The 12,525-nt window shown below is 41.5% G+C and overlaps 1 protein-coding gene across 1 annotated transcript; it reads right to left on the bottom strand.

The window, feature by feature from the left end:
• Positions 1 to 568: 568 nt before the first annotated feature.
• Positions 569 to 12,483, bottom strand: lonrf1 (LON peptidase N-terminal domain and ring finger 1). The gene is made up of 12 exons (XM_023298200.3): positions 11,561 to 12,483; positions 9,805 to 9,923; positions 9,050 to 9,172; positions 8,396 to 8,584; positions 8,166 to 8,283; positions 7,870 to 7,945; positions 7,533 to 7,647; positions 6,756 to 6,877; positions 6,452 to 6,610; positions 4,656 to 4,818; positions 4,412 to 4,561; positions 569 to 3,710 (listed from the first exon to the last, which is right to left on the bottom strand). Exons 1-12 carry the CDS (start codon positions 11,856 to 11,858, stop codon positions 3,561 to 3,563), a joined length of 1,782 nt encoding a protein of 593 aa, XP_023153968.2. The 5' UTR covers positions 11,859 to 12,483; the 3' UTR covers positions 569 to 3,560.
• Between the last annotated feature and the right edge of the window lie 42 nt (positions 12,484 to 12,525).

Here is a 12,525-nt window from a genome sequence, read left to right as displayed (position 1 = left end):
TGCTGCTCTGTGCCAACCGTATGCAAACGTTTGCTGCAACTTTGTGCTGTGATGAGTAAAAATGGCTTTATTTTCTCCAAATATTATTAAGCAATGGTTAAAAGAGTGCTTTAGTATTATTTTATATCATGAATAAATACTTTTCTCTTTTATTAGGACTCTCATTGTTTCATATTTTACATCCATCTCACCATAATGTCATATAATTACATTATGCATAGAAAACCTTCAAACATCCCAAAATGCAGTTGAGAAGCTACACAAATAAACTTCAACTATACATTTTGTTTACTTGGAAAATAAAAGGCTCTTGTCCAAACCAACATTTTTCCTTTTTATATATTCATATATTTTTCCTTTATATCTTATTTCTCTGTCTGAACAGAAGACCATTTGCAAGCTGCATGTCTATTTTTGTTCAGTGCTCACTTTCTGTCATGCTGTGAACTGCAAAAAGTCGTGCCGCTTCCATTTGGCGTGTAACACCACCTTAATAACTAGAAAATTGGCACCAAGACTCAAATCCTGCGGACACAAAACACACAAATCAAAGGGAGATAACTCAGAATTAGCTTTGAAAACCTTTATTTATAATAACAAGTCATCCAGGGGGCAAGCAAATAAACAATAATCAGATCATGACTTTTCACTGATCGTGGCTTAGAGGCGGAGGAACAAATGCAGATTAATCAGACTGAAACTGCTTCACTTTCAGTGGGTTTAAATAGCCCCAATGCTGACAAACGTTTTTAAACTCAGCGAGTAAGAGATGTCGTCAGTTCAAATAGACCACTGACCATCAGACCACAGCGACCAACACTTCCTGCAACACTTCACAGGAACTCGTGACCATGGTGCTTTTCACAGCCTTTACCAAGTACACAAGTGTCTTTCTCGTGGGAAATCACTGCCAGGACGGGGTCACTTATTCTCCTTTGTGTTGTGTGTTGGCAGACAATGTTCATACAGAGCTAAACTGTGTTGGAGGGCATTTTCTGAGAGTCCAATAGCACTGCAGAAAAAGTTAATGGATGTCTGCCAAGGTATAAAAGCTGCAAAAGCTGGAGACTAAATGAGCTGAAATGAGGCTTGACTGCACTGCAATGTATGAGAAGCACAAAGTTTGAACCTATTCAGTGATTATAGGCAAATTAAATCTTAAAATTATGAAACAAGGGGTGCATTTTTCATAGAAAATTTTGTTCTGTATTCACTAGAGGAAACTAAAATGAGACTGATGGTTGCGATCAGCATACATCGCTGTTTCATTCTGAGAAAAGTGGTAATAAAACTGACAAACGGAAAAATGCATGGCTGGCAAAAGAGAGAAAATGTGTGAGGAACTGAACTTTGGAAAACAAAAGTGACTTCAGTGTGCCAAAGTGTTGTTCTTGGAAGTGACTCAGGGAGGTGAAAGTCAGTGGACATGGACTTGTTGTCATGTATTGCTGTCATGTGTTTACCACAGACACTTACGACTCTAAAACTCTATGAATCTCAACCCCTTTTTGATTTGAATTAGCTTTAATCATCTCTGGTAAGAAGAGACTGACCTTCACTTTGCATTTCATTATCCAATGAAATAAACACTACTAGCTTTGGAAACAACCTCTGATAATTGGCACACTTTATTTGACTTCCATTTTCATTTCTAGATGGCTTCAAAAAGTTGCATGTTAATAAAGGGTTTGGGGGGGGGGATGTCTTCCTCTCAAGTGGACAGAGTCTGTTAATCAAGTAGCCAATGCTGCCACAGTATTCATCAGTCTCTCCATTAGTTTGCCATTTAGTCTCATGATTCCCGCTTTCACTCTAAGCCATACCTACATTATCATACCAGCGGGAAACATACCAGCTGTGTTTATGAGTGTGTTTGCTGGACGAATTCTTACTGTTTAAAGTGATATGCTGGCCATGAAAAATGTCAGTTCACCACCCACCATACAAAAGGCATGAGGGTCCATGATGTAGAGAGAGTGACAACTTAGCTAACTAGTCCTACAAAGCTTTTTTAGCATAGAAATATCTATGGCACATTTATCAAAGTAAAAAAAAAAAAACCACAAATATCACCCAGGCAAGCCCGTATTTGTTAGTAATTCAACTATACATAGCTTTGCAGCTTCAACATTCCATGGAATGTAGCACTATATCAATAAAAACCACACAGTCCATAATCTCTGTCGCATAGAAACTCTAAGACTTGCAGGTCTCCTGATGAGTTGGCCTTGGCACTCAAAGGCACCGTGGCTGGTGGTAGGAGGGCCGGACAGACATGGAGACGGAGTAGGGGGCCAGAGGTAGGTGCCACAGCCTACGCAGAAGTCCCATAGGGGGGACTCGGTCCTAGTCAAACCACAACCAATGCTAGTGTTATAGCTAACTACCTGTATGTTGCAGCTGTCCCTGAACAATAGATGTTAACATGGTGACTTGCTTCTCAAGGGAGCGCACATTACAGTAGCTGTTATCAGTGCTGAAACACGTCATGCCTCATTTTTAAAAAAAAGAAAGAAAAAAACAGCTACTGTAAATGAAATGACTGAAAAAAAATTCTTCTTTATAGCCAACACACATACATACAGTGCTGCATTCCTACTTGACCACTAACATACAAAATTCACAGGTTCATACTGTAAAACAATACACCTCCCACTGACTGACTCCGTGCTCTCCGAATTTCACAGAAGTAATTTTCCACTGGATGATAACAAACGGCATCCAGAGACAGCAGCTTTCATACATTAAAAAGAATTGCTGCCATGTGAGACTATAAATTATTATTGCAGTATTTGCTAATACTAAAAACATATCTTTAAAAATTATTCACTAGTATGAAATGAGCCACATTCTGTGGCTGCCAAGGCCAAATGGATGCAACTAAAATGCAAGCATTGCAAGTAGTGCTCTGCAGCATCACTCAGAACGCCCAAACGTGATTACCTGGAACCATGAACTTCAATTCTCTGAGGCACATAGTCCTGCACATTTCTACAAATTATGTGTGCTATTAAAGTTATTTTCACTCAAAATGTAATTATGATAATGCGAAAGGTCCAATTTGAACAGGCAACACATGACAGGAGTAGACTGTACTAGCTTAGCTGGGGGGAAAACAGTGACACCCAGTGTCCATTTTCAGCAATATTATCTGAAATTTCATGATTTAGTTAATCAACAAATAATAATTAAGATGACCCTAAATAAGAAGCATCTTTGGTCGACCCTGCAGTTCTTACTGGTACAGCAAGTACAATATGTATTCACAAAATTATTCTGGTGTAAGAAAGATAACATATGCAAACTCAAAACAGCAAAAACCCGACTCTGTACAAATGCATTGTGTTCTGTAATAAAATCACTAGCCTTCTGCTACTGACCAGCTGATCTGGCCTCGAGCTAGGACTTTAAAACAGTCCCTCCATGATTCAGAGTAGTCCCAAACACAAGCTGAAACTCAGTGTTGTGAGTGCATTCACTGACTTCATGCCATTCGTGTATGTGTGCGTAATATTCGACTCTTGGCTAGCTGTGGCCACGATACCACTGTGCTGTGGGTTCTAGCTCTGAGAGAAGTACTCAAGGACGAGGCGAAGGTGTCCCAACCGGTCTTTGAGTGAGGTCAGGGACAGGACAGTGGTTTGATAAGCAGGGTCCAGCTGGAGGACAGATAGCAGCCACCAGCACCACGCTGGACCGTTGGACGAAGCCTAGAGAAAAGTGAATAAAGTTAGGATAGAAGCATATAACCTTAGTCATCACAGTAATGCATTAAGAACAAACCCATTATTATTATACCTGTTATTTGGTACAAATAACTTGATAATACTGCCGCTCAAATTTTTCAAGGACATTTTAAATTTCTAATGTTCTGACTTTATCTCAACAGCTTGCAGATATTCTGTTGTTATGTTGGTTCTCATTGTTATCAAAGTGCAGTATGACTGGCAAACTCTGCACGGTACCATTACCACAGAACAACCAAACTTTGTGGGGGAAAAAAAGCAGGCATGACCTTATTTGTGAAGAACTGCCAATCAAAATGAAGTCTGACAACTGAATTTAAAAACCTGTAATGTTCACACACTAGTAGTACATAGACTAAAACATTCAGACATACTTATTAGCCACTGCATTTGTATAATAAAAATGAATGGTCTGGGATGTGAGAACATTTAACTTACATACATATAAACATACACATAATTTCAACGAGCACTACTACTAAAACCTAACAATAGTAACTATCCAAATTTTCTACATTTCTTTGGTTAAGAAGATAATATGAAAATATGGCTGATGCTCAAAAAACATGCAAAGAATCTGTGTTTTCTGGACACAGAAAGGCAAATGGAATGCGAGAAAAATCTATTGCTTTGAGTCACTGTCACAATCATGCTACGGCCCGAACCTGAATGTTTTCCTCCTTATCTGGCATTGTGCCGTATTGTCTGTTGATGTGCTCGCGGATGCGGCTGCCGAGGCGCTGGTACCAATCCTGGGCCTGCTGGTACACGCTGTCATGGAGACGCTGTAAAAGCTCCAGCTCACTACCATCAACCTGCAAAGGCATTAAAATAAATAATACATTCAAATCTTAATGTTTTAATTGTGCACTTTGTGTGGGTATAGTTTGTAGTCTTCAAGACCCTGACCTTAAGGTCCTCCAGGTACTCTATATCAGCGGTGTGGTAGCCATCTCTCTGACCCCTCTTTAGCACCCTGAATCTGCTGCCACCCACTGTTTCCACATAGGAGCGTCCATCAGGCAGCAGCTCCAGACTGAGGATCTCCAACATACATCCATAGTCTGCAAACCTGAAGCACACCAGACAAAACATGAGAGTCTTCAGGTTGTACACCTTATAATAAGTTTCAGTTTCCTTGTTGAATGCTATATCATTCTGTTTTATATGTACTGTTCTGCAAAAAATACTGAGTCAAATTTATTTGAGCCAGTAATGCCTTCAAACTTGTTTGGTTTTGTACCTTTTCAAGGCATCCTCAGTTTGAGAGAACACAAGAGCATACATTTTGTGTTTATATATCTAATCTTACAAATCTATAATCAGAAATGTGACATACAAAGAGAATTTAAAACTTTGTAAACACATTTTAAAACCCTGTCTACTTGTGATTAATCAAAAAGGGAACAGCTCTGCTTCACAATGATGAGGTCAATAAAGTAACTTCACCTAACCTTGGAAGTTAGGTAGAGCTATTAACTATTTTTCAGACTGTCAAAACACAATTTTTTATTTACACAAAGCTGTGTTATTCATATCCATCCAAAGCATTTTGCCGCTCACTTATCAGTTACTCTATTTGTATGTTTTAACATATGTAATTCACAATAATAATCTTGCTGGGAGGGCAGCACAGTGAGTCAGTGGTTAGCACTGTCGCCTTGCAGCTAGAAGATCCCCAGTTTGCATTCCGGCCTGGACCTGGGATCTTTCTGCCTGGAGTTTGCATGTTCTCCCTGTGCATGAGTGGGTTTTCTCAAGGTACTCCGGCGTCCTCCCACAGTCCAAAAACATGCTGAGGTTACTTTGTGATTCTAAATTGTCCAAAGGCATGAATGTGAGTGTGATTGTTTGTCTGTATATGTAGCCCTGTGGTAGCTGGGATAGGCTCCAGCCCCCCAGCGACCCTAATGAGGATTAAATGGTGGATAGATAATGGACGGATGGAATCTTGATGGGGAAATTAAAAGAAATGGCAAAATGGTGTAACTAGCAGCAACATAGTCAGACCGAGATAAGAATGCAATGCAGATCTGTGACCATGCTGCTATTTTCAACCCCTTCAAGGTCACATATGACTGATTTAAACTTTGCCCACTGTGCTGCACTGCTGACAAACCCACCAGTCTCCATCCAGCCTGCTGTGAGCTTCACAGCTCCAGAACTGCTCAACATGGTCTCTCCACACCCAGACAGTCTGGTCTAAATAACTGCAAAATACTGCAAGTAACTGCTCTAAAAGCAAAGGGGCCATTACCTAACTTGGTTCAACACTAGATATACTAATATTTCATTTCTGCCCGGGTGGCCTCGTGGGATAGTGGTTATTACTGTTGCATCAGAGCAAGAAGGTTCTAGGTTCAAACCTACTGGTCCTTTGCACTTTGTGCAGAGTTTGCATGTTCTCTCTGTGCCAGTCTCCAGGTGCTTCCTCCCACAGCACAAAGACATGCATTGTATTGGCAATTCTAAATTGGTCATTGGTGTGTATGTGTGCATGGTTGACTGCCTCTTTGTATTAGCTCTGTGATGGACTAGCGTCCTATCCAGGTTGTACCAGCCTTGAGCTCTTTGTCAGCTGAGATAGCCTTGTTACCCTCTACAGGATAAAGCTGGTTATAGCAGGTGGATGAATTCATGATTTTTGTCCCAACTCACAATTTACATAACTCTGATGCTTTGATGTGCTGCAGTGTGTTTCTTACCCTTTGCCATGCTCATAGCTGCACATGCCAAACTTCTTGGTGCCGGTCTCCATGCAGCGACGCATCATCAGCCGGTATCGAGGTTCAAAGATGTGCAGCGGGCAGGGTACTCCGGGGTACGCCACCGTGCAGACAAATATAGGGATGTCCTTAGTGAGACTGAGAGAGACAGAACAGGAGAAAGAGAATACAAAAAAATGATGGAGACAAAGATGGACAAAGAAAAGAAAAAGGAGAAGATTTTAAGAATAAGGCATGATTTAAATTGGTATAATAAATGTAAATTGTGAGAGACAGTATGTACTTGGACAGTTCAGCCATCTCTGCATCATGGATCTGCTTCCTCTCAGCCAACTGAGAGGGAAAAAGTCGGGTCATGATGTCCTGAAGCAGAACTGTGGGGTTGTACTTCCTGTTTCTGAAGTACTGGGAAGAGGAAAAACTAAATCAATCGGCTACAATGGAAACATTATGATGTCGTTCAGCGACTATACATAACACCATGAATGTAATGGTAAAATAATTCAGTGTTGCAGCATAAAAAGAGGAAAAAAACCTAACAATCAAAATTTTCCCTTTGCATTTACCCACCCACTAACCCTAATTCTAACCCTAACCCTCATTTTGCCGATTCCGACAAAGCTTTTGTGGATTTAAAATATGCTAACTAATTTAGCATTTCACTTGAGCATGGCCTCAGCTGGATATGCTTTTAGATAAATACATGCAGACTGCAGTGTATTTTGTATCACAATGCCATCAGTACAATATAGAAATGAAGAACCATTAAGTTCTCTTGTCCTTTAATATAACGTGTGTTTGTTATCACATGAGAGATGCATGAGAAATCAGTTATCAGTAGAAGACTCTTTTAACCACACAGCCACAATGCTATAACAGAGAACTGTTGATTGCACCCTGCATGATCTAAATTTAGTGCCTGAAGTCCACAATGTGTTGGCAGTAACAAAGCTTTAATTATTAAGCAGTTCTCGAAGCGGAGATGTTTGTGAGATAAAAAATAAGGCCCTTTTTGCTATTAGGTTCAAAGTTGACATTTAGACGGTCTGTCGGTGGTTACCTCTTGTAGTGGCTGTTTGCAGAGTGGACAGCGGAGGTTGTGGTCAAGACTCCTCTCTATGCAGTTTTTGCAGAAAGTATGACCACAAGGAGTCGTGACCGGCTCAAAAAACAACCTTCAGAGGACAGATACAACCATAAGCTTTATGGACATTCATGCTATTTGTACAGTGGCTTTAAAGTCTGGTGAGTGTTTGTGTGCCTACAGCACTACTGCTAAACATTAACCAGAGAGAGAGGAGAGCGAGAATAGAATCAGCCTGATATACGACTCTGCTGCAGGAAAGGCGCAGACAGCAATGCATCATGTATCACAGTGAGTAGCACAGGACACTAACCTAATGCACAGAGGGCACTCAAAGTCCGACACAGTGAGAACAGCCAGAGTTTTCTCCCGGCGGTGGTTACTTTCACCTAAGACAGAGACAGAAAGAAGACAAAGCCCTGTCACTTTAAGGATTTTTGATGAGTTTGTTCTTCTGAAGAAGAAGCTGCAATCATTACGCAATTTCAAACCATCTGGTGGGCGTTATGGGAAAGCTCTTCATAGTGACAATGGCAAAGATGATTCATGATGAAGACAATGATGATGAAGATGACAGTCAGACCATGAAAAAAATGTGCGCCACCCTACCTCTGCCATGCCCATCTTCCTTCCTCATCATCATCTCTTCGTCCTCTTCAGCAGTAGGGAGGAAGGAAACAGCTTGGCAGAGGCTGAGGCAGCACTCAGAACCTGTGTCATGCTTCACCTTGGCATCGAAAAGATATACAGTTATATCAGTTAGGATTCACATTTACATTCAAGCACCTACCAACCCACAACCAGGCATTAAAGCACATTTTCCAGCGTGAAAGGCTTACCTGGTGTGCCTCTCTCTTTCCTTTTCCCTCTCCCTTATCTCCGTGTGGATGTTTGAAGCCCTCGGGATAAGTTGGCCCCTGGGAGTCGCTGAGGGTGGTGATGGGATGCGGCTCTTTCAGGTATTCAGACACCACCTGCAAAATGCAGGGCACCTCTTCTGGCATTGCCATTCCCTCAGTCTCCAGGATCTGCAACGAATAAGACATCAGTCACAAAAAATGCACAACATAAATATGCTCGTTTTCTTGAGTGCAATCAAATAAAAATCAATGAAGCAGGTAGTAAAATACAGATTTAAAGTTAATATGGATGTAAATATTGAATCTTACCAGAGTAACTACTAATAGATTAAGATGCTAATAACCTAAAAGATTGATTAAATTTAATAAAATTCCACACAAATTAAGCCTAAACTGAAATTAAAAAAAGGAGAGCAGAATAAAAAAAAAAGCTAAAAATTTCAAACTCTGCTGTAGCAGTCAATTCCTTTTGCCGCTTTTACTTCTTAAGTCCAAGCTCTTTCATGTGGCAAACTGGATCTCTTCTCATCCTTATGTAAATGTATATATTTGATACAAATGCTATGCTCTGTATTATAAATAATAAATCACAGAGAAATTCAGTTCTGATGAGCAGTCAGAAAGACGAACCACCTTCTTGATCTGGCTCTTCGCAGGAACAAAGTCAGCTTGAAGTTTTAGGCAACGGTGGAACTGGATGAGAGCTTCTTTCTGCTGACCCATTTCCAGCAGGACGTTCCCTTTACGAAAGAAGCCCTGCGCACACAAAACAGCCATCAGCACATCGGTGCTTGCATAACCAAACAACCGCACAGCATCTTATTGTAGAGAGCTCAAAATTTGCAAAGCACAACCCATCAATAGGTTGATTCGATTTATGCTGCTGTTGTAACAGTTTTTCCTGTGTTTATACCGTCCTTTGCCTCTTGCATCACTATAAGCTAAATTGGTAAATGAGGAAATGTAATGTGAAATTGTGACATAACACGTCTCTGGAAATACAATGAAACAACATAAGGACTATACACTGTTGCTTTCCTACATTAGCAGTGAGCCACCCACTGGCACGGAGTGATTAAATGACATTATGACACAAGTAGCTGTTTGCATAACATTGTGAATGACATAACATCAATAAAAGCAGAAAATTGCTCTAAACAGGTCAGCGTGGCACACTAAGGCATGGAAAAGCAAAATATTAAAAGAGGCAACACCTCTTTTCTTTGGTTATGTGTGTGCCATTAAATGCATGTTACAAAACCAAGCAACCGAGCTTGTGGGCCTAAGTTCATCAGAGACCTGCACAGTGGAAAACTGCACCGACATGCTTTAAATTTGGCAGCCTTGATGACTGGGTGTAACAGATTTGTGTCAGTCACGTTTCTCACCTCTGTCCAGATGGGACGAAGGCAGCAGAGGTAGTCAAGGTCTGTCAGAGCATCAGAGAAACGCATCAAGCCCCAGTTTGCTTCAGCTCTGTACACCTTCAAGCTTTGATCCTCTGGGACTAAAGATGCAAAAACAGCAGAGAGAAAGAGAAAATAGACTAATATTGGAACATTGTGCATATTTTCAAGAGGTGAGGCTATGATAGATTAGGCTCTATTTATACTTACGTTACATATAAACATAAAACATGCACAGGCTTGCAAACACCCTGCATAACAAGTGTCTCTGTTATTCCAGGAACATTAAGGGAATCTATCCAAAAATGTGTGACTCACCGACATAATATAATAGATTGCTATTGGCACTAATACTGACCTAATTAAACGCAACCCGACTGATCCCCTTAACTGCTACTTCAGAGTCACTGATATTATAAAACTGTAACACTACAAAGGTTGCGAGCTGTCTATCACCGCATAATCAGTATTTGAACAACTGTTAAACAACGCTACAAGGTTTGATTTGTAAACAGGATAGCTCCAACTGCCAAAGTTAATAGTCCATGTACATACTGTTTCAGCCGTGTCTATTTAAAAACCATTCAAAAAATCTATGGTTTCTGCACAAATTTTACAGGTGTCATGTAACAAAAAAAAGCTTGCTATAACAGCATGCATGTGTGCAGTCTAGGCTCAGAGAGTTACTGTTGCATAAGGCTGGTCATGTTTACATGGCATATTTAGGCCTTTACAAACACAGAACCAGTGATTGGCAATGCCCACAATGTGAAATAACAAATGGAAATTTGTTAATCTTAAACCTCCAATGACAAAAGAAACACCGGAGTAGCAAAAACTACCTGGAGACCATTGCATAACATACAATGCTGGACCAAGGGAAGTAGCAATGTTTTGGATGGGCAGAGATGGCAAGCAAGATGGTAATTCAGTGGCACACTGATTCACAGTAGCACAAACACGCCTACGATCCCCAGGACACCTACTGAATCCATCAACACATCTAGGGCAGAAGTTGTCCCTTTTACTTCCCCACGGCTGCAGGAAGAAAATAACGTCAACTGCACATGCAAAGGGAATTTTGAGCTTTGAAAATATATCACACAATGTATAGGAAAGCCTGCTCTGACGCATACAACTTTCCTCAGCCTGTTCAAAAAATTCTTCTCGTCAGCAGCTGTCACTGCTCCTTTTACTGTGTGTCATTCTATGTGCGACTGACTAAGACAGATGGGTAAATGTTAAACCAACAGATGCATCTTCAACTCTTACACAGCACAAAACATTGCTTGTTGTTTAACTGAAATGGTTCAAAACTTGTACAAAAAGAGAAACGAGTCTCTTTCAATAAACCTTAGACGGAAGAAGGATCATCTGGGGATTGCTTACTGACCCAGATATACATTCAGGTCATGGACAGTCTCAGACAGTGAACGTAATGAACATTGTGACATCTAGATCTGTGCTTGAAACACCAAGTTGCATCTCTACACTACACCTCCTGCATCCCACTGCTGTGCACATTTTGTTGCAGAGGGCTGCACTCACTGCCACCATCACTGGGCACCAGCCAAGATTGTGTGCAGTGCGTAAAACTCACCAGCGCGTCTCCTTGATGTCAAAATCGACCAAATGTGGTTTCGAGGCCTCTTTTCTTTTAAAACCACTAAACCTGCCTGCACATTAAAAAAAAAAAACTTCCGCACAGTGCATGCGGTTCTGCAGATGTGCCCCTTACCTAAGCGCAGCCCCTCGTTCGCGATGCGTAAAGCTTCGGAGAAGTCGTTGGCTTTGAGTTTCTCCTGAATATGGCACTTCATCCTTGCCTCCTCGGGGCAGCACTTCTCCACGACACTGATGAGCAGCACGTTGTTCTTCATGCTTTTCACCTCTTTTTGTTTTAACCTCTCTTTGCACGATGGGCATTTGGACGGGAGGAAGCCCCCCACGCACCTCCGACAGAACGAGTGGCCGCAGGACATGGTTACCGGCTCGCACATCAGGAAGAGACAGAGCGGACACTCCAGCAGATCCATGGCGAACACGGGCTTATGTCACCAGAACAAGGTCCCAGAAGAGTTGTTGCTTTGCTCGTCAAAGTGATGCGGAGAGGCGGTTCTGGGTACTGTTATTGCACGGACCATTTAAACACCACGCTGACAGCTAAGCGATCCGGTAAACGAGTCCCACATCTGCTCGAACCGCACCAGTTTCTGTCCACTCGAGCCCTCATATGCTCACCTCACAGACTGTTCCTTCTCTTGTGAAATGTGCTCAGTGACATTTCGCTTGCAGCCCTAACTTCAGTCTTTGGTTTGGGGGATAAGTGACATCTTCCCTTTTATGGAACAGGTAAAATAAAGACACGCGGCGTCCAGTTCCGACACGCCGCTTTCCTCGACGCTCCACACTCCACAAACGTCGCACAGACAAGACCAGTGTTACAGCACATTAGTATTCTTTCATTTCAATACACCGTGTCCGTTTTTAACCCCGGGAGAAGTATCCACGGCCACGAAGCGAGGTTACTGTGTAACACCATTACGTTACATAAATAAAGATCACGTGATGCGGAATCGCGCAATCCGATTGGACGAAAGAATGGCTTTCCGCCCTGTTGTGAAACACAAGGATGCCGAGTTTCATAACATAATTCCTGCGGCCACAATTCTTTGCCTTTATTTCTCATTTGGTTTAATTGAA

This window comes from Amphiprion ocellaris, chromosome 13 (genome assembly GCF_022539595.1).
Source record: "Amphiprion ocellaris isolate individual 3 ecotype Okinawa chromosome 13, ASM2253959v1, whole genome shotgun sequence".
Lineage (NCBI taxonomy): Eukaryota > Metazoa > Chordata > Actinopteri > Pomacentridae > Amphiprion > Amphiprion ocellaris.
The sequence above is the reverse complement of the archived record's forward strand: the minus strand, read 5'-3'. Positions and strand labels throughout refer to the sequence as shown.